The 26,255-nt window shown below is 37.7% G+C and overlaps 2 protein-coding genes across 3 annotated transcripts in view; one reads left to right on the top strand and one right to left on the bottom strand.

The window, feature by feature from the left end:
* Nucleotides 1-16,137, top strand: part of LOC105262523 (sal-like protein 1) — a 73,004-nt gene extending 56,867 nt beyond the window's left edge. The window contains exon 2 of the mRNA XM_059121282.1: nt 14,035-16,137. Within this exon, the coding sequence (XP_058977265.1) occupies nt 14,257-16,134 (1,878 nt within the window). The 5' untranslated portion in view covers nt 14,035-14,256 and the 3' untranslated portion in view covers nt 16,135-16,137. The remainder of the gene's footprint in view (nt 1-14,034) is intronic.
* A 4,233-nt stretch (nt 16,138-20,370) lies between these two features.
* LOC131801997 (transport and Golgi organization protein 1-like) lies at nt 20,371-26,141 on the bottom strand. 2 transcript variants are annotated; one of them, XM_059121281.1, is made up of 11 exons: nt 25,981-26,141; nt 24,582-25,882; nt 23,663-24,104; nt 22,722-23,336; nt 22,347-22,666; nt 22,145-22,288; nt 21,925-22,085; nt 21,761-21,862; nt 21,496-21,701; nt 20,906-21,436; nt 20,371-20,848 (listed from the first exon to the last, which is right to left on the bottom strand). In XM_059121281.1, exons 1-11 carry the CDS (start codon nt 26,105-26,107, stop codon nt 20,739-20,741), a joined length of 4,059 nt encoding a protein of 1,352 aa, XP_058977264.1. In that variant the 5' UTR covers nt 26,108-26,141; the 3' UTR covers nt 20,371-20,738. The 2 variants fall into 2 exon arrangements, with proteins under 2 accessions (XP_058977264.1, XP_058977263.1); XM_059121280.1 differs by having other exon boundaries at nt 23,663-25,882.
* Between the last annotated feature and the right edge of the window lie 114 nt (nt 26,142-26,255).

Here is a 26,255-nt window from a genome sequence, read left to right as displayed (position 1 = left end):
GAAAAGCCAAAATTTTACTCGTAAAAGAACCGAAGGTCGTCTTCTAGTAGATCAGTAGGTGTTCTCATAGAAGGCCGTCGGACTTTTCATTGAGAAGTCTTCTTCTTGAAAAGCAGGAGGTCTTCTAAGGGAAGAGCCGAAGGTCTTTTCTTCGATGAGGAAAGGTTTACTCGAAAAAAAACCGAAGATATCCTTCCAGTAGATAGAAGATCTTCTCATAAAATGACTTCTCATAGAGAAGAGTAGAAGACCTTCTCATATTAGAACAATAGATAAGTTTATGGTAGAACCGAATATATTCTTAGGAAGAGCAAAAGTTCTTCCCCAAGAATAGCGGAAGGTCTTCTTCTAGAACAGCAAATGGTCTTCCTGTAAAAGAGAAGGCGGTCTTCTCGCAGAATAACACAATGTTCTTGAAGAGTAGATGGCCTGCTCAGGTCTCTCACCAAATAGCAGACGGTCTCATAGAAGAACATAAGGTCTTTTCACAGACATATAGCTCTCTCATGAAAAGAAAAATGCATTCTCACAATGTAAGAAGTAGGAGAATATGTACGTAATCTCCTGCCATTTTTCACTCAAGTCGAAAGTATGCCATTGAACCCAAATTGCGAATCCTTTTATACGCATAATTATTTATAGGCGCATATTCCACCACTTCAGTTCACTTTTCGAAACTGTAATCCCCTTCCAAAACAAAATATACAACTTTAGCAGTAATAATCCTTAAAATTACACAATTTATTTTTCGATTTTTTTCTTGGTAAGAGGAGGGCAATTTTCCCTCTTAAACATCTGCTTTCAGAGATAATCTACTTATGGTCAAAACATTGATAATCTCTCTGGCAATTCATAACAATTATTTTCACTGGAAAATATGCAAAATCGAATGAAAACTTGAACTGAGGACCACCAAACAACGACAAAGTGAAGGAGCGGTGAGGAACGGGGAGCAGAGATGCAAATTGACAGTTGTATTTTCTGGTAAATTTAAATTTTCAATCGATATGATTTCCTACGTCAAAAGCGTCCAACGGCTGGCTTGGATCTTTATGAAGTGCGAAAAAAGACCTGTTCCAGTTGTTGTGGACGTTGTTGGCAAGTCGCTGTTAAATTGCCACGAAAAATGCTGCCAACACTTAAATCCTTGAGACTATCAATTACCCATTGGCCGCCGACACAGGCGAAACACAAAACTGAACTTAAACTATTGGAAATTTTCACAGAAATAAAAAAAATCCTAAGACACCAGACCGACGACCATTCATCATAATTTTCATCACAGTTCATTTTTTCATTTTCCAAATGTTTTCATTTTTTCCTTTCTTTTTGTTTTTGTTACCATTGACTGGAAAAACTGTAGCCAAATTTAATCTGAGAGATAATGACGTTCGTAATGACATAAATGATGATGATGATGATGATGATGGTGAGGATTTGTGTCGAAGACGCTGAGAGAGAGACTATGATTTTTGGTAGCCGCTTTAAAACCTTGGTAATAAGAGTGATTTAGCACAATTTTCACTTTATTACTGTTACTGTCAATAATAACAGATTTGAGACAGTATCTTTTAACCCATACACTTGACATTGGGTCGTTGTGGGTGTTGTTTGTAAACTGTTCCACTTGGAGTGTCATTTTGTGGCCAAAATGTGCCTCGTCGAAAAAATGTGCTTCAGACCATATGTCTCCTTGGACAACATATGTTTCATTTGAAGTATTTTTTACTGACTGGTACGCACGTTAACTCTCGAAGACAGTATCCGCTTCCTTTCATATTTGGAAACTTTTTTTTTATTTTTACTACATGTATCGAGTTTCCGAAAGACAAATGAAAATGTAATATTAAACGAAGGGAGTACTCAAAACAATTCAAACTTGACACATTAGTAGAATAATGTCAGGTACGAAAATTTATCCCACAGAGGGTCACATTTATGATTAATGAACGTAAATCAACGTTTGTTGATATTCAACCTTCACACTTCTCCATATTTTTGCCTATGTGAGAATGGAGAAAATTGATCTTTTATTTTTGGTTCCCTTCTTCTGTTACATCACCGCTCCAAATTTTTCAAAAACCCTATATTTTTCTCAGAACCCTATATATTACCTTGGAAATTTTGCATTGACTTCCTCATTCTGGCGCCTCTCCGAAGAAGGGTTATGAGTTATAAATTTTATAAAATTCAAAATTAATACACAATTCGCTTAAACATTTCCAACCACAGCATTTTTATCAACACTAGATAACCCTCCCCACCCTCTTTCTTGTACCTCCTCCTCACAAAAAAAGACCATTTTCAAAAAAGGTGAACATTCTCATGCTAAAATGACAATTTGAACCACTCCATCTGGTCAATAATGTTAATGATCGCAACATTTACAAAGTGCCAAATAATTATCTGATTTGCAAATTATAATATTTATCCTAACAGAAGATCTAGAGTGAAGTTGAAGGATACCCTCAAAATCCCTAAAATTTGGGGTCAAAATATTTGCGAAGGTTTTGTTGTAGAAGTACTAAATGGATTCTCATAGAAGAGCCTAAGTTCTTCCCATGGAAAAGCGGAAAGTATTTTTTTAGAAAAGCGAAAAAAATCTCCAAGAATAGCAGAACTTCTCCCACAGAAGAGCAGAAAGTCTTCTCCCACAAGAGCGAAAAGTTTTTCCCCAGAAGGGCAGGTTTTCTCCTAGGAAAGTAGAAGTTATTCTCCCAGAAGAGCAGAACGTCTTCTCCAAAAGGACAGAAGGTCATCTCCCAGAAGAGTATAATGTTTTCTCTGCTAGAAGAGCAGAGGGTCTCCTCCCAGAAGAGCACAAGGTGTCCTCCCAGAATATCAGAATACCTTCTCTCAGAAGAGCATAAGGTGTTCTACCAGAAAATGAGAAGGTATTCTCCCAGAAGAGCAGAAGTTGGTCTCCCAGAAGAACAAAAGGTCTTCTCCCATAAGAACAGAAGGTCTTCTCCCATAAGAGCTTCTAAAAAAGCAAAATTTCAAAAATATATTCCATTTTCAATATCAAACATGTGGAAAATTTCAAAGTTCTACCTTTTTTCAACAAACGTGCCTAATCTTCATAGGATTTTAAGCTAATCTTCCAAAGGGAATGACAAATGTAATGTTTTATGGTAGAAGTTATATAAATTTAAAATTAGGGTCCGATCTCTTTAAATTTCTCATATCTCGATATTTCTCTATATATTACGTCTAATGTCTCCTATTATCGGTCAACTCCTTGTGGTATATCGCCGAAAATTACATATAAGCTGAGTCAACATGAAATCAATGGTTACACCTATGAAATCTATGGCTTTGCACATCGCAAGCCTACTGATATATTTTAACTAGTTCTATATGTTCAAGGACTGAATCGAGGCCGAATGATCCTCTATATTTAAGCAAGAGTGTATTCTCAAGAGCACTCCAGCTAATCTTATAAATGGTTGAAAAAGTTGAAACGCATCGGCTTAGAGTCCCCAATATACATATATCATGTATACATATCTTATCCTTAACTAAAACTTCGAGAGGACTTAATGTGATTTCCCCATGTTCTCTTTAATAAATTCAATGCAACACAAGTCTCCACAAGTTTATGGGTTAAAAGTGTGACTGCATTGGATGATGGTAATGACTTCAATAAATTTAAAAAATGAAATCTTCAGTTTTACGGTCATAGTTGACCCTCATCATTTTGAAGGGCAACAAACTAAAAAAAAATTACCATTAGATTGTAACCACTACCACCACCACCTGAATGGCCACTCCACTCACAAAGCGAGAGTGACAAACAATTGTCATCATAACTAAAATAATTATTATTATTTTTATTAAACAAGCGGAAAGGAAAATAAAATAAAAAAAAAACTGTATCAGAGAAAAAATGAAAATCATTTTCCCTGCAATTGGCCGGCAGGCCCGGACGAAGATGGTTATGACGATCGCACTGCTGATGATGGTGATAACCGATGCCACACAATGAGTGAACCCGTTTTGTGGTCTTTACGACTCTTTTTTGCTGCTGCTGCTGTTGCCGTTGGCTGGAATCAAAATATAAAAATTTCTTTATAGGTTTTTGCTACAGTTTTTATCGGCTGACTGGCTAGCTATCTAGCTTCCCCGCCGGTCCCCCTCCTCCTCTTGTGGATTGTAAATATTGTCGGTTACATTTGTCCACCGTAATGATTTTGTGGCTAGATGTGATGTTTCAGCTTTAGTTTTGCTACACTTCGTCTTCATCATTTGCTTGATTTGTTTTGATGTTTACAACTGGATGTCTTGGCTGGTTGACTTCTTTTTTGTTGCTGCTGCTGTTGTTGTTGTTGCATCCAGAGCTCTATTTACTACGTAATCAAAAATTGAATGCATAAAAAGCTGGACGGTGGACAAGTCGAGTAGTATGCCTAACAATGCAGTTAGTTGGTATTGCTCTTGTTGCTGCTGCTGCAGTCGATGACGATGATGATGATGATGAAAACAACAGTAACAAGCCAACAAACACACACACAACAACAGCTACAACAACATCAATTGCAAAAGCAGTGAGAGTGAAAAATGACGCAAAAAAGGAAAGCAGATCATAGTTGTCACATTAATAAATTTTTCCATTGACGGACACGAGGTTGACTGCAAGAATTTCATGAAAAATTCTTCGTGATGTATGGAAATTGAAATGAAAATTAAGTTAGACTTGGCCAAACTTGTAAAGCCCTTCTCTTTTGGGGAAATATAAGAGGTCGACGAATCGGTTGTCTTCCCCTAAATTCCATAGACATTATTGCCCATACTGAAGCAGAAGTCCATTTATTTGAAAAATATGGCTGGGACCTTCAAAATTCCATTCCAGGATCTGACCTGCAATAATCATTACATTTCAAAATATACAATACAGCTAGAACATTTGATAATCCTTACATCGAAAGTAGCGGCTTTACAAAAAGAGGAAGTATTTTCAAGGTAACTGCATAATTCATAAGGAAACCTGACTGAAACACCAAACGGTGACCTCTACAGGAGGACTTAATATTATGTGGGGGCTAACATATCGAGAGGTGCTTTTCCCGATGTGACAACTTGGTACATCATAATATTTTTGTCATACTTAGATCGAGTTCGGAGATCGGTCCACTTCCCCACAAAAGTCGAAATTTTCAAATACAATATCTTGCTTCTTAGATATAGATAGGATCATCTGTTTTGGTTCCAAATTTACAAATCCTTATATTTTCATCAGTTCTAGATCAGGTGTAAAAATGTCCAGTCCACTCCATCAAGTACCTCCCACACAAAAGGGTCAACATTTTCTAATATTATAACTATTATAAAATATGAATAAAAAGTCCGATTGTCTTCAAATTACACGCATTTTAATATTTTTACCAGCACAGAATCTGCTGTGAAGATGGGATATATCGATCCACTCTTTCTTATCCCACAGTGGGCCAAACTTTAAAGAAAAAAAAAAACTATCAAATATCTCATATAAAGTGAAGGAAGAAGTCAAAATAGTCCAAATCTGACACGATATAATATTTATATCAGACTTATGTCAGATACGAAATGGAAAATATTGGCCTACTCCTTCGTAACCTCTCTTATGAAGGGTCAACAGTTTGAATAATTATAACGCAAGTCGAAATATATTTAAATAAACGAACATTAGCTGAATGTAACTCGTTTATCTAGCCCTCGTATCCCTATTTCCAACCAAACCAGCTGTAATTTAATGCTTCGGTTTCTCAGTGGTGAGTTTTCCTCCCCGCAAAAAATATTTAATAAAGCTATGGTCCTCACTTTTGAGAGGATATGAAATTCATGCTAAACATTGTTATGTTTGCATCAAACTAATTCTATCCAGCCTGATAGGACGATCGAGGGATGCTTTTTCTTGCACTCGTCCCTAATGTAAAAAAAATCCGCTGTCATGAGGACTGCAGTTCTCTGGGCAGTGTTCTGGCATTTTCAAATCAGATATTAACCCTAGGAATACTGAAATAGTTCTTTATGGGATTTTTTGAGCTGCTACAGAATAGCTTTTTCTAATTCTAGGGAGAAGTATATTTTGGAGATTCTTCACTGCGGATAACTTTATTTTATTACCCACAGGCTTCAATAACAGTACCCATCCCCATCCTTTTTCCAGACTTCGAAAATATGAAGTTGGCTTTCGACTGGTTGAGGAAATCTGGAGTTTGCTGTTTCAGCGTAAAGTAACGATTATTTAAGCGAAGTTATTTTCTCCCTTCGAATCACTGATGTCCTTTACTCTTTGTTCAAGATCGAATATGCCGTAACCGTTGTCCACAAATTACTACTTCCAACTTCAATGATGCCAAACTTAATATGATCCGGCTACATTTTGCGTATGGCCTAAACCCAACCGGTTTACTTCCATTCTCAGTCTCTCTGATCGAACCCCTACCCAATTAACAATTTTCGATTCGAACAATGTTATTCTCAAACCTGAGAAACCTTTTCAATCAGCATGGACATCTCCCCTTGAGTTGAAAAAACATGTTTTAGCATAACTCCTCCATACCAAGTCCTGATATCCTACAAAAAGTAGTCTATGTTTGATCCTGGTTCGCTGGTCACTGGTTGAAGTGTAGGATGCATTAAAGTCACAACATCGTTATCTAATTATGTTTTCCAGCCGATCTTTATCATTTATTTTATTCTTAATCCAAGTTCCAATTCTCGATTTGGTCAGGTTTGACGAATATAACTTTCACACACTGATTAAGGGCCCAAGCTCGCCAACACTACCTTGCGATATTGATGGCATTGATATTCATTTTACATCAAATTTTGAATTCAACGATCAATTTCAATCCCATATCCAAGCAACCATATCCGGTTAATAAAATGGTCCTCTCAATTCACTGTTCCTTAATGGAGTTTCGGTTAAAAGCACAAAATCCAGTCAAAAGTTTTACAAAATATCGAAAAATCTAACACTCATATTATGAACTGCTACACACTATTGTTGTGTTTGTTGCTAGTTAAGGGCACTAACAATTTCATTTCATTAAAAGCTACCATAATTCTGTTACTACCTTACAGAAAGAACACCGTCACCGTTTAAATGACCTTAAAAACGCAAATGACAAATGTTTTAAAACAATTACGATTACGACATAACCTCAACTCAATTGTGGGCGGAGGAGGGAGAACACACAAAAATTCCGTTTTTCAAGAATTTCAACAACAATAATTTGTTAAACAAAAGGTTCTATTGTTTAACTAGCGACAGAAGAAAAAAAAACAAAATTTGTTCAAAATATTTTCCGATGGCCACGGCATCAACCGTCAACGGCATTTTTTTTAGACGAGCTGCAACCCAGAAACCCTAAATACACAATTTAACACTGACAATAACAGTCGACGGTAGTCGACAACGACAATCAAGCAACAAATGGCCGCCACGAGTTCACCAGGAATCCCACAGCACAGCAACAATGGTAACAATGCCAGCCAGCAGCCGCATCAACTGAAGAACACATTTTTCCGAAACCAAATTAAAAAACTGTTTAATTTAACAAAACTGAGAATTGGGTCTCCTCCATTCAAGAAATGAAACAATGTTCCACTTGAACGGCCTTTGAATGGATGGATGGCTGATATGAAGAAATATGTGAATTCTTTGGAGGGTTATGTTGCAAAATAATAATGGCTTGGAAAACTAAAATCTGTGTGGGATTTTTGTGGAAAAATGGTATATATTTTTTGTAGTCCACTTTTTATGGTAAAATTTGTGAGTTTTCTTCATCTCTCCCAAAGAACTATGTGACTCATAAATTATGGAAAAGAACAATTTGTAAAAATGTCAAAAATTGATTTCAGTCCTTGGAAATCATTCTACTATTTTTCTCGACCAAAATTGTCAAAATACAGGGTGAAATGAAAAAACTGCAACCTACTTCAGACTGCTGTCATTTCCAAGCCACTCGTTCGATAGCTGTTAAAATTATTCCAGTGACAGCTCATTATATTATTTACAAGCGTACAAAAACATTTTGGTGAGAATTTTCCAGAAAAAAAAATTTAGTAATAAATCTTTTGTAGTCTCGTACCATCGCTCGTTACCGTGGTACTGGTAGCGTAGCCCGACGTCAATGAAGTGGACGGAAGAAAATAGCAACATAAGCAGAAATAGTTCGAAAACTAAAGAAGCTACTTGATCGAAACCCACGTCGCAGTTGTCGAAAAATGGCTCGTGAGCTGAACATATCGCAATATTCCATTCGGCAAATATTGGAAAATGAGCTCGGGGTAAAGCTATTGAAATCCCAAAAAGTGCAACAACTTACACCGCACCGCAACAGAGGGAAAATATACTCAAATGGGCTAAAGAGTTGAATCGCTTGGCCGAAAGTGGCGAACTTTCTCCGTCTCCGATGAGAAAACATTCGTTGTCCAGCGGTTTGTAAACAAACAAAATGATCGTGTTTACTTGCCAAAGAGGTCAGCTGAAAATGTGCCACCAGAACTCAAGCGCCGGCCATGGTGATGGTGTGGGCCGCCATAACAGTCCATGGTCGCTCTCCGCTCGTATTAATCCAGCGTGGCATCAGAATAAATGCCGAATATTTTCGCGAAAATATTCTGGAGGGTGTATTAAGGCCTTGGGCACGCAAACATTTTGGTATATTTTGGAAAGCAAGGTTGGCACTAAAAAATACCAAAGTGTCGATCGCCTCAAGCTAGCGTTTCGCAGGGAATGGGCCAAAATACCGCAGAGCAACATTCGGGCAGCGTGTGACGGTCTCATTGGCCGTTTGAAGGCCATAATTCGTGCCAAAGGTGACCAATTCGAACAAATCTAAACTTATTCTAAAATTTGATGCCATTTCCGACATTTTTGTTTTTATTCTATAAAATTTAAAAAAATGTAAAAATTATTGCGTATGACTTTGTTGCAGTTTTTTTATCTCACCCTGAATTATATTCATAACAGATCTTGTGTTTCCAAAAATGTTTGTATATGTGAAATTTCAAGAGAGTTGGATGCTTAGTTCGCTTTCTTTGAGAGGTTTGTTTTTCAAAATCTTGAACCCCATGTGGGGGAGGTACCAGGTGGAAATGGTGGCCCGATCTCTACCATCTTTATAACAGATCTTGTGTTGATGGAAGTATTGAAATGTGCCAAGTCTATATGGAATCGGATGTTGATTTTGCGTTTTGTGAGCTTCATGGATATTATTTTGACACGTTGTAAGGGAGGTACCAGAAGGAGTGGACGGATATGTTCCACATTCACACCACACCTTGCCTTAAAAAAATGTGTTTAATTTGAAGACATCGGACTCTTACATCACATTTTATAAGAGTTATAATTATTCAAAATGTTGACTCTTTGTGGAGTGGACCGAGATTGTCCATTTTCAAGCCTGACCTAGCACTGATGCAAATATTAGGATTTGTAAAGTTGGAGCAAAATCGGATTATCTTTTCTCTTTTTGTGTAGTTAATTATTTTATTTGAAAGTGGACCGACATTGCCCATCTCCGAACTCGATCTAAGTTTGACCATAATATTACGTAGTACCAAGTTTGGATTAAATCGGATACTCCCTTCGAGAGTTATCATGTAAACCAGACAGCAGACAGACAGCCGGACGGACATCGCTAGATCGACTCCAAAAGTCCTAACACGGATTTGGCCTAGGGTCTAAAACTGTTATTTGGTTGAGGCACGTTTTGGCCGTATCAAATAATGGATACCCTCCATGGCTGAGGGTATAAAAATTAAATTGGGAGCAGCATCGCTCAAAATATAGCTAGAGTTTGCTCTAAGAGTGTAAATGAGTGGAAAAAATATGATGAGAAGTGTGTGGTGGTATACACTTTCGTAGAAATACAACAAGGGTATGGAAAAATACTAAAAAAAGTAATCAGCAAGAGTCGAATCTGCTCGATTTTGCACCAATTTTATAAATACGCTCTCTTCTGTTCGAAGAGTGCTCAGCTCGAATTCGAGTTACTTTAAATCTATGCACAAATTCGAGCGATATACGCGTCTTATTTTTTAACTCTACTTGCACAGCGTTATGTATGATCTTGCAAAAAATTTTAACCCCTAAGCCACTATATACGATTTAAACCCTGTTGATTAAGTAGTTTACGACATATTATCTTGCGTTAAGCAAAGTGTCGAGTTTCCAATCAAACTTTAAAATGCAAATTAGACGTTCTTTAATACATGACACTTTTTGTGTAAACGAGCGACATATAGCTTCTTGCTCGACCTTCTTTTTAAGTTCTCGTCTTAATATATTTTGTAATATTTGTTCTTAAACTTAATTGAAATGAACTAGATGTTACAAACTTTAGATTTTTATCATTAAAAACAATTTTGTTAAACATTTAAACGGTTAATTTCGGACCGTTAATAAGGTTAATAACAGCACAGACAATGGCTGATGTGGCCTCTACGAATATTTCGATACTTATTTGTCATGACACTCTTAGTTTTTTTTTTTCTCCCATTTGTTTTTGTTCTTGCATCCGGTCCTTGGGAATTTTTCTCATCATTGAATCAATTGCACCAAAAAGAAAAAAAGACCAACTTTGACTTTGTAACCGCAGCCCAGATTTCATGCTTTATTTCCATATTAATTTAGCTGAAATAATTCGTCTGTGCTTATCTTTGGGGAAAAGAAACTGAAAACTGCTCAATATTATTTCACGCATTATTATTAGATGCAGCATTTGCTGCTACCGCAGCAGGCCGGACACCAGCAGATACATCAAAGCAATCATTTGTTGTTGGCAACAGAAAAATCACAGCATAATCTAATGTCGTTTTTTTCTTTTCTTTTCCAATGCGAAATAAAATGATTGAATGATGAATTTAAAAAAATGGTGGTAAAGCTTGATGAAGTAGAAAATGGGTTAGCAGCCAGTGTACGCTGTATTTTGCTGAAGGTTATCAGTCCTTGTCAAACTACCAATGAACATTAACATTAGTTTGTCGAGCAAGTGACCAAAGCCAAGAAAATGAGCCATTTTTTAGTTGGATCATTAGGCAGGACCACAATTAAACTGGCAGATATGTTGAGAGACAGACATCTCACTTATGAAAACAGACCATATGAATAAATAATTCCAACATAATTGTCTCTTTTAAATATTTTTATTTACTCAGAATCAATAAAATACTCAACAAATGTTTAATATATTTCAAACGACACTCCTCTTTCCAAAAACAAAACTCAGCGGAAGCTGTATTTGATTACTGGCTGTGAATATTGTAAAACATAATTGTTTCAAACGAACAACAACAACCGGGTATTATTTTTCAATGTTAAATCGAGGAGGGCGGGTATTGGTATTGGAATTGATAACTGTTTTCATCGAAACAATTATTTGATTTTGTGTCAAAATATCGATTCTATTTTCAGTTTTCACTTTTGTTTGATTTGTTTCCCTGCTATAAAACTATAAATACAATGTTCTGAAAGTTGCACTAAAAGCTGACTTAACCTCACTTCATTCATTCATAGCAATGGAGGTCATCAGAATATCTAACAATTTTATTATATTGAAATTGGGTATTTGAATTACATTTTGAATTCTAATAATTTGAATTGTTATTTATATGAGAAAATAACATATTTCTGAAAACAGTACTTGATATGCCGTATTATCTTCTGACAGCAAATGTTTAACATTAAAAGGCTTATTTTTCGAGACAAAAAAATGGAAACAATGAGACAGGCCATGCATTCTCCCGAGGATGCACAGTCAAAATATTAAGAAAGAGAGTCACTGTCATGGAAATCAAAACACCATTTATACCCTACACCACAAGGTGGTCAGGTAATTATGTTTGACCCAGGGACGGACCCTATTGGAGGTAATCGGTCAAAATTTAGATATATCTCCGATATATACCTCTGTCCGATGTGCCTTTTATTGTGCACCAAATGTGTAATATCAGCCCAAATAGCATAGCACATACGACCAAATTAGGCCTGAAAATAAGTATGCCAAATTTGATCGAAATGGGTTCAGATATAGCTCCCATATATATTGTTCTACCCATTTGTTATTATTGTCCTCCGCAGTAGTATGCACTCTGTAACAACGAAATACATTAAATACTGCTCAGAAATACCTTTGCCAAATTTTATCGTGATCAGTGAGATGAAAAACTGCAACCAACTTCAGACTGTTGTCATTTCTAAGCCACTCGTCCGACAGCTGTTAAAATTATTCCAGTGACAGCTTAGTGAGAAATTTCCAGAAAAAAATGTAAGCGTGATAGTGTGATTTTGTATGTCTTGCTGGAAACCACAAGTGGCTATCGTTAGAGCACTCCAGCTCCAGAATAAATATTTTGTGTCTCGTACCATCCCTCTTTACCGTGATACTGGAAGTGTAGCCCTACGTCAAGGAAGTAGAAATTTCCAGAAAAAAATGTAAGCGTGATAGTGTGATTTTGTATGTCTGGCTGGAAACCACAAGTGGCTATCGTTAGAGCACTCCAGCTCCAGAATAAATATTTTGTGTCTCGTACCATCCCTCTTTACCGTGATACTGGTAGCGTAGCCCGACGTCAAGGAAGTGGACGGAAGAAAACAGCAACATCAGCAGAAATGGTTCGAAAAGTAAAGAAGCGACTTGATCGAAATCCGCTTCGCATTGACCGAAAAATGGCTCGTGAGCTGAACATATCACAATATTCCCATAGGCAAATATTGAAAAATGAGCTCGGGGTAAAGCCATTGAAATTCCAAAAAGTGCAAGAGCTTACACCGCAACAGAAAGAAAAGAGAAAACATTCGTTGTCCGTTTACTTGCCAAAGAGGTCAGCTGAAAATGTGCACCTTCGGTTGGCCACCAGAACTCAAGTGCCGGCCATGGTGATAGTGTGGGCCGCCATAACAACCGATAGTCGCTCTCTACTCGTATTAATTGTAATAATCGACCGTGGCATCAGAATAAATGCCGAATATTATCGCGAAGATATCTGCACACGCCACCCAAGAGTGGTTACAAAATGAGGTTCCACCAAAACCACCACCAAAATATCCGGATACCATTCCGTTGGACTATTGTCTCTCGGGAGTATTTTTGAAAGCAAGGTTGGCACTAAGAAATACCAAAGTGTCGATCCCCTCAAGCAATCGCTTTGGGCAAAAATACCGCAGAACAACATTCGGGCAGCGTGTGACGGTTTTAATTGGTGATAATTCGTGCCAAAGGTGACCAATTCGAACAAATCCAAACTTATTTTAAATTTTGATGCTATTTTCGACAATTTTTGCTTTCGTTCAATAAAATTTAGAACAAAAATGTAAAGATTATGACGTTTGACTTTGTTGCAGTTTTTTGTCTCACCCTATGAAAGAAGTATGTCAAATTTGGTTCAGATATAGATATATGGTAGCCATATTGTTATTTGTCTTCCACAGCCACGATATGCCCTCCGTAACAACGATTTTAGAGGAAATATATCAAATAAAACTCAGAAATACCTTTGTCAAATTTTATCGACTTCGGATCAGATTTGGATGTAGCTACCATATATTTTTTTATCCGAGTTAAAGTTAATTGTAATAATACAAGCCTGAATTTAAAAGGAACAAATATCTCGGCAAATTTAGTAGAAATCAATGCAGATGAGAATATTCCTCTCATATAATAGTTACATTGGACTTTAAATTAAATTTGGACTCAAAATTTAACTTTAATCATATTTGGTATGGCTTAATTCTCACAAATTCCCCATAAAAACTTTTATTTGTTTTGTGAAGCTATACTAAATATGCAAAGAGGTGTAGGATATCATAAAGTCGGCCCCATCTGACTTTATGATTTTCTTTACTGGTTTTATCTGTGGACTTTTTTCCACAAAATTCGAAGAGTTTTTCACTTTCATTTCATGTCTTTGTATTCCCTTCCTCCTAAGAAGAGATCATATCTTTAAACCCGCCGATTACAAACATTACTTTATAATTATTATTTCTAAATGTTTACAAACACAACAATGTGATTAATTATATATTTTTTCACTTCATTTCAGATCTTCTCCATCAGACATTACTACATTCAGAACAAACATTCTGTATTAGATTTGCAAATAAAAGACAAACTTTCAAAACATCTGGCAATTGAAAAAATCAAAAAAAAAAAATTCCACCACAACCGCAGCCAACACCCGCACAACAAACAAATCGAGCCCAACACGCTGACAAAAGGAAATCTTTTGAATGCCGCAGTTTCTGCACGCCATCGTCAACTTAGTATGAGAGAAAAAGATCATTCTCCAAGAAAAATGCTTCCTAGCCCCAAACAAGGGTCGGTCTACCCGATTTTAGGCTCCATGCCCTACAACAGCAACAATTTCAACTCGAATGTACCTTATGATCTGTCATCGCCTGCACGCAGCAATAGCTCGACGGCGGCCACAGCCCTTACCACCGCCCTAACAGCATTGTATCAAACTCAAAAAGATCTGAAGAAGGAGAGGAGGCGTGGCCATGTGGATCAACCCTTGGACTTGAGATTGGCCCATAAAAAGCATGATAGTGGCACGGCAGGTGATGGCGGGACAGATGGGGACTCCAACACCACCGAAATGATGGAGGATGAAAATAGCAATCTGGTAATGATAACTAGCGGACAACTGGACAAGTCTTGTCACAACTCCGAATGCAACAGCAATACCAACACGAATTCTCGGGTCCTGCAAGATGGTGTGGCTGGCGATAAGACAGTGGATCTTCATTTGTTGAGTGAATTGAATAATAACAACAACAATTTCCTGCTGCAAAACAATCAAGCTCTGCAAGAACAGTTCGAAGCTCTGAACAGCAAAAAGATGCTGAGGGTGTTGAGGGACCAAGCCAAATCGTTGCCAACAAATCTGGAACAACTGCCATTTCCCGTAACGGCCCTACATCCCACTCTACTCGAGACCATAGCCAAAGCAATGCCTCCTCTGCCCTACCGAAATCTCTTCTTTTTGCCTCGACCAAATCAGGCCAATAATCCAGCTGCAAATGTAACAAATTTCCCGTTTTTCTCCTCGCCACCGGCCGGTAGTCTAGGTAAGGATGCGAAAAAGAATACCACAACTGTAACGGCGACGACCACAACGCCACCCATAGCCACAGCAGATTCTAGCATGACAGATCTTAAATTTGATGTTGCCGCTGCCAGCGCCAATAGAAATACCCTTACCGAAAGCCTGGCCAATTCGTTGCTGCTCAGTCAAAATGGACCCACGCCCACCACCACCCCAAGCACCGGTGCCTCGGGTGCCCCACACTATCGCCAAAAGAGACCTGCGGTTAATCGTTCCAATGCTCCAGCCGGGGCCAATCATCTGTACAAATCAAAGGACCGTTATACGTGTAAATTTTGCGGCAAAGTATTTCCCAGATCGGCGAATTTAACCCGCCATCTGCGAACTCACACGGGCGAACAGCCCTACAAATGCAAATACTGTGAACGTTCCTTTAGCATATCGTCGAACCTGCAACGACATGTGCGCAATATTCACAACAAGGAGAGACCCTTCAAATGTGAAATTTGTGAACGCTGCTTTGGCCAACAAACCAATCTCGATCGTCATCTGAAGAAACATGAAGCCGATGCCGTGTCAATGGGTCTGGGTCTCAACGAACGCATACGTGGTGGTCTACGTCGTTTCTGTGAAAATCCTGCCGAGGAATCTTATTTCGAAGAGATACGCTCATTTATGGGTAAAGTCACTCAGTTGCCGTTGAATTCAGCTGGCGCTGCGGCGGGAGCTTCCAAGTTGTCACTGATGGATCATAGTACAACACCGCACTCTGAACCTCATTCGCCGGGTCGAAGTTCATCGTATGCCCCCTCTGATCCCGACTCAACGGCCAGTGGTCTGCGTATTATCATTAAGGATGAGCACAGTAATCATAGTAATCAATCGAATGAGCAACAACAACAACAACAGCAAGGTAATGATCCACAACAACACCAGCAATCTGGGCCTGGTGGATCGGCACCATCCACACCGCCTCCTAGGAACGATGGCCACCGAAGTAATCAGGGCTCCCCGTCTACAGTATCGAATATTCAAACAAATAAACTAAGTCCTTTTGAATCGTCGCCCAGTAGAGAGTGTTCGGCAACAACCTAACATTGAATGAAAATCCGTTGGTTAATAGATTCTTAGAAAGGGTATTGTTTGTTGACGATTTTTTCCATTGTTGGGAAAAATAATCTTAACAAAAATATAAACATTTGGTCTGAAAGAAAATGCTTCCAAAATTATCCAAATTGGTGTCTCCTCCCAATTTTTACAAAAAAGTACATGTTGATAACCCAGCAATGAAATATCTGACTCTGAAATAAAGATCCCCAACTCACAAACAGAGCATTCGTTCACCGTGTTTAAGTGTCTTCTTACTATGTCCTATTTTCTAAAACAATTAATTTATGTAAATATAATTTGTTTCAATTCCTCTCTTGCGAAGAAAAACTCATACTTATGTACATTGCAACAATACACGCAAGAGTTAATGATTTCTAATGAACTAATTTGAACATCATATCGTTTGTAAACTATTTACAATTCGAATCCTTCTATTTAAATGTTACTCTCATTATTTACGTTTACGATTTATTGTAAATATATATACGTTTAATAAAATCTGTAAGCATTCCTTCAAAATGTATTTGTGTAAGTTCTACAAGTTGTTCATAGAGTAGTTAGCTTGTCATTTCATAAAATAAGATAAATTCCCAATGTATGTAACTTTGTAAAAAAAAAATTATTAAAATAACAAAAAGAATACTTATAAATGCATTTTGTATGATAAAGAAATAAGAGCAGAACAGCAATTAGAAACGTATTTCAATTGTACAACAATATATGTATTTTTGTCTTTTGTTTAATTAAGAATTAGGTAAAATGTTTTATTATTGAGAATTTATGTTTTATTTCTTAAATAAATGTTTTTGCAAAAATTAAAATGATTCATTTTATTTGCATTTGGATTGATGGGGATTTAGGCTGGATGTGCGACAAGTAGGTCGGAACTAAGAGGGGAAAATGAAAGTTACAAAGTGCAATAATCATAAGCTACATAAGAATATATCAACAAGTAAAATAGTATCAGTCGGGTTTGTCGACAGATGTATACCCTCAGCCTTGAATTATGATTATTCAAACTGTTGATTCTTTATGAGGGAGGTTCCGAAGCAGTTGGACAATATTGCATAATTCGTATCTGACCTAAGACTGGTAAAAATATTACAGCGTCCCAGATTTGGACTATATCGACTCCATCCTAAACTTAATATGAGATATGTGCACATTTTTGGAAAATTTGGAAATGCAGGGTTAGATGAAAAAACTGCAATCAACTTGAGACTGCTGTCATTTCTAAGCCACTCGTCCGACAACTGTTAAAATTATTTAGTGACAGCTCATTATATTGTTTACATTCGTACAAAAGCATTTTGGTGAGAATTTTCCAGAAAAAAAGTTATTTTTGATGAAATTTAAGCGTGATAGTGTGATTTCTTTATATTTTGTTGGAAACCCACAAGTGGCTATCGTTAGAGCACTCCAGCATTTAAATATGAAAAGTGGACGAAAGAAAACAGCAACGCCAGCAGATATGGTTCGAAAAGTAAAGAAGCGACTTGATCGAAACCCGCGTCGCAGTGGCCGAAAAATGGCTCGTGAGCTGAACATATCGCAATATTCCATTCGGCAAATATTGAAAAATGAGCTCGGGGTAAAGCCATTGAAATTCCAAAAAGTGCAAGAACTTACACCGCAACAGGAAGAAAATAGACTCAAAAGAGCTAAAAAGTTGATTTGCTTGGCCGAAAGTGGTGAACTACCGAATTTGGTTATCTTCGATGAGAAAACATTCGTTGTCCAGCGGTTTGTAAACAAACAAAATGATCGTGTTTACTTGCCAAAGAGGTCAGCTGAAAATGTGCACCTTCGGTTGGCCACCAGAATCCAAGTGCCGGCCATGGTGATGGTGTGGGCCGCCATAACAGCCGATGGTCGCTCTTCACTCGTATTAATCGACCGTGGCATTAGAATAAATGCCGAATATTATCGCGAAAATATTCTGGAGGGTGTATTAAAACCTTGGGCACGCAAACATTTTGGCCGCAGACCTTGGGCATTCCAACAGGACTCAGCACCATCGCACTTAGCACGCGCCATCCAAGAATGGTTACAAATTGAGGTTTCTCTCACACAATGGCCTCCAAAAACTACGGATACCAATCCGTTGGACTATTGTGTCTGGAGTATTTCGGAAAACAAGGTTGGCACTAAAAAATACCAAAGTGTCGATCGCCTCAAGCAAGCGCTTTGCCGGGAATGGGCCAAAATACCGCAGAGCAACATTCGGACAGCGTGTGACGGTTTTATTGGCCGTTTGAAGGCCATAATTCGTGCCAAGGTGACCAATTCAAACAAATCTAAACTTATTCTAAAATTTTATTTTTTTTTTTAATTTTTTGCTTTCAATCAATAAAATTTAAAAAAAAATTTAAAAATTATGGCGTTTGACTTTGTTGCATTTTTTTTGTCTCACCCTGTACAAACTGTGTATACGTTTTGACAGAACATGGACACTAAAAGCAAAAAATTAATTCATGAGGTAGCTTTATTCCTCCCCTCGTTATTGTACCGTGGTCCCACGTCCACATATGTAACTATACGTCTCCACTTCTATAAATGAAAATACATTTCTAAAGTTTCCTACCACATTGACAACTTAAAAATAAAAATTATTCGAAATATAAAAACATTGATTCTTAAATGGATATAAAGACGTTACTTTTAAAGGGATTATCTTCGCAGAAACCCATTAGGGCATGCCATCGTCTTTTAATCGAGAACAAAGGGTATGTAATAAATATTATAGATATTGGTTTGAACAACTTCATCACACTTCGCTAATATTTCAGCTATACAATAAACTTTCAATTGAGCGGAAAATATTTGAAAATAACAAGGATAAAACGTATTACACAAAAACGCAAAACATTAAAACAAAGGATCAGATGGAGGCAAAAATTCCACCAACGATATCGAAACAAAGTGAAATCCTATTTGACACGAAAACTAAATGAAGACTTGCTAAAGGAATTGACTGATGCAAACAAAATTCGAACAATAGTACTGCAACGTAGCAAAATTGAGAAAATCAACATAGTGGAGACGGTAAAAATATGCAGGGGCACAGAAACCAATATGCCTAATACAAAAGCCAGCATTGGAATACAAACTGCAACCCGAAAACAACAAGTCAAAATGGTAAGCAATTCCACTGAAACAGAAAGAACAATCTGTAGGACATCTGGACAGCAAACTTTAATGTATAATAAGCGAAAATCCAGCTCTGGGCCAAAACCTTTTCCTCCACTACGATATTTCTCATCAACTGGTACCCAAACTGAGTTGCAGACCACAACATGTGGCATTCAATGCAAATATCGGACGGTATCCGTTGCTATTCAATCTGATCAGTTGGCTACTGCAGCTGCAGGTATCCAAGTTTATAGCAATAACCATGAGTTCAACAAATCCCCAGATGTTCCTATCCAAAATTGTAGCGGGAAATTACCGGAACAGGAAATAATGATTTACATGTTAAATGAAATAGGAGAACTTGTAATAAATCAAAACGCATTACTAATTAATAATTCCAAATTATTAAATCAGATAAGTGAACGGGCAACACTTCACAGGAAAAGGTGTATTATAAGGTATGTATAGAGGATATGATAAATAGGCTATTGCTACCTAAATATGTACGAATATATTCACAGAACGAATGGTATTCTGAAACGAAATAAAACTACGCCAAAATGTTTGATACGAAAACGAAGCAAGTATGTGATTGACAAAGAAAGGGAACAACTTGATTTGAGGTAAAAATGATGCTCCTATTCCAAGATGCTTTAAAAAAAATAATATTACTCTTATCATTAGCTCAAAGTCAACACAAACTGATAAAAGGCAAATTGCCGCCAATTCGGTCGACAATTGTACCCAAACTTCAATGGATACATATCTAAAAAAATCATGGTTTGGTAGAAAAGCAAATAAATTCAATTGAAATTTTTCAAGAACTGTTTCGATGAAAAAATCAAATGCATCAACCAATTATTTCACTTACCTTCCCAGATGTCTTGATGTCTTGTATTCTGATTGGAAAGTAATGCGCCCAAATGAAAATGTTGATTGATGTTTTAATGTCTTGATTTTAAAATGTTGCATGTGTTGATTGAAGATAAATATTGAAATCTTGATTGATGCTTACAGTGCTTGGAATTGATGATTTGGCGCCATTGGAATGGGTGATTGACTTATAAATAATATTAAAACGCTCGTATGTTCTTTCTTTTGTTTGTGGTTTTACTATTTTTTTCTCTTCTTTCTCCTTGTGAATTCATTATAATTTGCTTTTATAATTTGGCTTGTTGTTGTATTTGTTGTTTGTTTGTTATTCTTAGTAAGTATCATTAAGTTTAGAATGTTTTCATTCTCTGCTTCTTAATATTGAGTAAATTTTAAAAAATTAAATTTAACTACACAATTAACAAAATAAAGTCGACAGCAGACACGGCACACATACGTCGTAAACACGCTCACTAACATTCATCATTCTCAGACTCGCTCTCTTAGGCTTAATGCATTTTTAACGGAAATGTTTTATGTGGGGGCTTTATTTCCTCTAATGTGGAAGGGAGTTCAAGAACAAATCATACCAGCGATTTACCACCCCCGCCACCTCCCCCACTGGATTTTGATTTGTTGCCACCTTTTTTGGATGAAGAATTATAGGACTTGTCGGAACCGGAACTTATGTTACCTGTAAAGTCAAATAAATTAATGTATGTATGATGTTGAATTTAACAAATTTATTTACCTTTGTGACCTGAAGAGGATTTCTTAGAATTATTATATGGATGTCTACTGCCACCCTTGTCGCTGTCATAGCCAGCCCGTCTTCTCGATTCCCGAGGACTGGGTGGTGGACTGAAGTCGGTTTCTGTGTCATAGGTGGACATAAGATCACGTTCTGTGCCATAATTATAGCGGCTATCTGTGGGTGAGAGTGAACGATATGTTCGTGGTGGTGGTGAGTATGTGTGATGACGATGCCACGAATTGTTGCTTTCGTAATCCAGATAGTCATCATAGTCGAGTAGACTTGAGCGTTGTGGAGGCGGCGGTGACATGATACGTCCCAATGGTGCTGGACGCATCTCACCTGGTGGCACGAAAGGAGGTGGGGGCGGCATTCCCATGAATGGTGGAGGTGGTCCCATGAATGGTGGCGGTAGGAATGGTGGTGGTGGCATTCTGCCTAACATGGGGGAGCCCGGAGACTCCATGTGTATGGGAGAGGGGGCATTTGCTAAATCATCACCCAGGCCTGCAGGACCAGCTGAAGGTTCTAGAATGAAAAACGAATTCAAACGAATAAATATCCATAATTGTTTGCCATTTACTTACTATTGGCTTCATTAACATTGCCACCAGCTAATGCTGTCAATTTCCTGCGTAAAGCTGTGGCTTCTGCCCTAGCTTCTTCGTACCGTCTATCCGATTGGCGGGCTGCCAACCATGTCTCGTGGGCACGATTTTCAAGCGTACCCGTTTGGGCCTTGTGCGCTGCAACTTGAGCTTCAATTTCAGCACGCAAGGCATCATTTTGAGATCTATTTAAAGTAAAAAATTGTTCACATATTTTCATTTCAGATATTAAAATAAAGCATACTTCAATGATTGTATTTCCTCTTGCATGGCCGTTAAACGTTCCACAGTTGTACTAGTTTCACCTTGCTGCTGCAACCACATGGTTTCTTTTAGGCTCAGTTCTCTAAAATGGTTAAAAATATGTTTATTGTTAAATAATAATAAACACGATAGAGTTTGTCATACTTTTGTAACTGTGTCTCTTTCTCCTTGAAGTAATTTGACAATACTTCCAGACGGGTTTGAGCTTCCAATTTGTCCTTTTCCGATTGATTAAAGTCTTGTTTAAGTTTTTCAACCTCAGCTGTTGCCACTTGCAATTGACTCTCACATACTTTTCTGGCATCCTAGAAAAGAAAAAGGGTAATACTAGTTCACGGAGAAAATCTTAGCATGTAGACATTACCAATTCCAATTCCAATCGTTCCTTTAGTGACACGTATTTCTTCTGGGCATCTAGTAGTTCAGCTCTAGTATTGGCGACATCAATAACCTGATTGATATTTACATTGGGATCCTTTTTAACATTCTTCAAACATTCCTCTAATGCCTGAGAAAAAAATGACAACATTATGAATTAATTCAAAGAAATAGAAATATAAATGTACCTCCACTTTAGCCAGACTGGTCTGCCACTTAGTGTGCTCAGCCTCCACCTTTGCACTTAAATCTACAATTTCGTTTTGTAGGCGTTTGATTTCGAAATTCTTGCCCTCCAAAGCAGCGGTGATATCCTTGTCAAAATCATTTTTAATTTCGTCCAGCCGAGTGATTAGACTGCCTTTTTCTGCCTCTAGCTCATCATTGTCCCTCTGAAGATTTGAAATTTGCGATTCATAGCGAGCATTTTGTTCAGCTATCAACAGTTGCAATTCACTATTTTCGCGGCTCTTTTCAGCCAAACTGGCATTGATTTCCAAAATCGTATCTGCAATAATGTGGCTAATAAATAGCGGCATTGATTGGTAGTCTCTTTTACTTACTTTGTTGTTCATTCAATTGCTTCTGTAATTCTTCCACACTGCTTATGATGCTTTCGTCTCCAGTCTGATTACTCAACAATTCTGAAACTATTTTATTCAATTCAATACCGGCATCTGCAGCAGCTTCCAATTCCTTTTGCAATGATGTTATCTGCTCTTGCAAGCGAGCCTTCTCCACTAACTCTTCCTCCAATTCTTTTTTAATCGACAACACCATATCGTTGGAGCCAAACGAATTATCCTCAATGCTGGACAGCTTTTGCCGGGTCGACATTAAGTTGTGCTTAAGAATGGAATTTTCTTTGTGGGATGCCAATAAACTACTTTCCAATTGATTGAGTTTGGAGAGTAAAGCACCCTCACTGCTGCTGTTGCAGAAACAGTAATAGCCAAAGACGAAGAACAAAGTGGTGGCAGCAACAATCGTTAAAAATGCCAACAAATCACTGATTTCCAAGACTTTAGAGGCTAATGCTTGAACAAAGGTTTCCATGGTGAATTCAGTGGTTATGAAAGATCTGAGAGAGCACGTACATGTTTCTTCGGAATGCGATGCAGTTTTATGTGACGAGTGTGGACAGTCATTGGGACCCAACTTTTCGCAAAAACTTTCATCTGAAAATAAGCAAAAATAAAATTGGTAAGGCCAGCGTCATCTTACATAAAGTAGTTCGATGATTTTAAAATAAAACTAAGTCTTTGATGTAATTAAAAAGAACGACTAATTTTTTAAAAGATAAGAAATACACAAAAACAGTTTTAGTGTCTAATATATTGATAAGACCAATAGGTTATGACGAAGCTCTTATTGCTCAATTATTATTTCAATTTAAATGACTAACATTGAGACATCCCATACAATTGTATTATAAATTTAGTGGACAAATTGGTTGTGAACCTTTTTAACTTCAAAAAATTTAAAACATAAATCATTTACATACCTTCTTCGTTGTTGGTCTTATATAATGAGTTTGGCTGTTTTCCACCCATATCCGGATACAAAATCTTCTTCAACTCATTGTCATCCATCTCTGCAGCTGGATATTTTGGTTTTTTGTTATTGGGCAATATATTGTTAACGGTATCCATAATCGTTGCAAATAATCCCTTATCTTTCTTTTCAACAATATCATCATGATGATGTGATGGCGTTAATGAAGGTAATGATTTTGGTTCTTCCTCATTTGACTTAGGGGCTTCTGGCGTTACTATGGGCTGTAGAGGCTCAACATAGCCCTGACCTTGAGAAACGTCATCATAATAAGAATTGTCAACAGCTTGAGGTTTAATTGTTGACACCTCCGGCTCACTGGCTATAGGAGTATCGGTAATTGTTGTCTCCGGTTTAACAGTTGTTGTTTCGTCTTCATAGCTCGTAGAATGCTGCCCATAATAGTCAAAATTTGGTGTTTCAGTAGGCAATGAGGGCTCAGTTGTGTGTTGATAATAATCATGTTGAGACGGCAATGGTGTGTTGGATGACTCGACATTGGGATAATGTTGTGCGGGATTTACATAATCATTAGTATTTTGTTGTTGATAGGGATCACTGTACCCAGGGGGTATAGCGGTACTAAGCAGAGGTATTTCAGTTGGTTGTAACACGGGTTCTTGGTGGGGATCTACATTGGCAGGGGGGTTTTCTGGGATAGGCATTTGTGTTGAAGTTGGAAGTGGTGGTTCCTGGTTTGTTGGTGTTTGGGGAGATTCGGTTACATAGGGAATGCCTTCTGTGGCAGTTGTGGGCAATGGGTTTGGGGAATTAGGAATTTCGGTGTTAGCGGTTACCTCCTGTGTATTGTGTATACTATCAATAGCTATTTCCATTGGCATTTCGTTTTGTACTTGATGCTCACTTACGGGTTGCTCACTGGTGTTTGGAGAACTAGGAATTTCGGTATTAGCGGTTACTTCCTGTGTATTGTGTATATTATCAATAGGTATTTCCATTGGCATTTCGTTTTGTCCTTGATGCTCACTTACAGGTTGCTCACTGCTGTTTGGTTCACTATCATTTGAGCTAGGTTCATCTGAAGTGATTTCAGAGGTTGTATTCTCAGGAAGACTTTGTTCATTCGATATGTTGGTAGCATGGAAAATATCTTCTTTTTCTTCTTTGTTGGCAGTATTTAAGGCTTCAGTGGTGGGGGTAGAGGTCTTAGAGGAATTCTCCTGTTTCAATATTTCTGCATTCTTATCTTCGATAGGAACTGTTTCTTGATGTTGTTCTTTTGAATTTACATCCTCTGGTGTTGTTTCATCACCGTGCTTTAAATCAGATTGGTGCACACTTTCAACACTTGGTTCGGTGGAAACTTGTTGTTGTTGTTGTGTTCCCTCAGTAGTTGAAGCAGCACCACCATCCACTATGCTTGAAGCAATAGTTGTAGAGTCCGATGAGTTTTCAGCAACATTGTTGGGGGTTTCAGGGATTTCATCAGTCTTTGTTGATGTATTCTCTGTTGAAGAGGATTCAGTAGTATCTGCCGGATTACTTTCCGAGGTCTCCACGTGGGAATTAAGTGGGACTGGTTTCATCGGCTCTTGGAATAATTTTTCTTTACTTTTGGTATCATCATTATCGATATCTTCATCATTATCGATTTCATCATCATCATAATCGCCTATTTCTCCATCATCATCTTCCTCGGACATTCCCATGGTGGAACCCATTGTTTGCTGTTCATACTCATCATCATTTGATGTGGGAATTCTAGTTCCATCAACAACTATTACATCTTCCTGGACTGGTGTTGCAGTTCGTTGCGGCAGTTCCTCGCTGTTACCAGTAGGACTACTGTTTATAGCTTCCTCTTGAGAACTTACAACCGCGTCATCTAAAGAAGCTGTAGGCGTTGTAACTTCCACGCTTACTTCAGGTGCAATTGAAGTTGGAGTTGCAGGAACTAAGGCCTCGGGACTACCAGGCTGAACTACATCTACAATATGTTTAAGATCCTTTTCTTTAATAAGTATCCGTTCCTCCCTAATGTAATCCTTAGGTGCATATCCTTCACGTCCATTTACCTCAACTCCCCACAGGGAAGGATTGGAGCCAGCGCTCTTCGACTTGATGCGTATAGGCGCATTGATTTGAAACGAAACCATTCCCACCTCTCCCGCTCTGTAACTAATTTTCCCCTTGCCCAGTGATATGATTTCTGAAAAGAAGAAAGAGAAAAAAAGACATAAGAATTGCCACTTTTCTAACTTGGTCACTTTTAGCGATTACACACCAAGGCAAACCCCTTTCACTTACCTTTACATTTTTCATCGGCACACAGCCGTTTATCTGAAAGTCCATAGGCTGTGCCCCAAAAAACTAGGGTAAATACTAACGTCAGTGCTAATAAATTCGTTGTTGGTGCTTTGGTTATTTTCCACATTTTGCATTGCGTTTTTCGCCACAAATATAATTGCTAGAGACAAAACTATTCACTTTTTATTTGTCTTGTGTAAATTTATAATTTTTTCGTTCGCCACATCACACATATAAAAATGAGTTTTTATTTGCAGAGTTGCCTTTTCTCGTAT

Source organism: Musca domestica, unplaced genomic scaffold (assembly GCF_030504385.1).
Source record: "Musca domestica strain aabys unplaced genomic scaffold, Musca_domestica.polishedcontigs.V.1.1 19, whole genome shotgun sequence".
In the NCBI taxonomy this organism is placed as follows: domain Eukaryota; kingdom Metazoa; phylum Arthropoda; class Insecta; order Diptera; family Muscidae; genus Musca; species Musca domestica.
The sequence above is the reverse complement of the archived record's forward strand: the minus strand, read 5'-3'. Positions and strand labels throughout refer to the sequence as shown.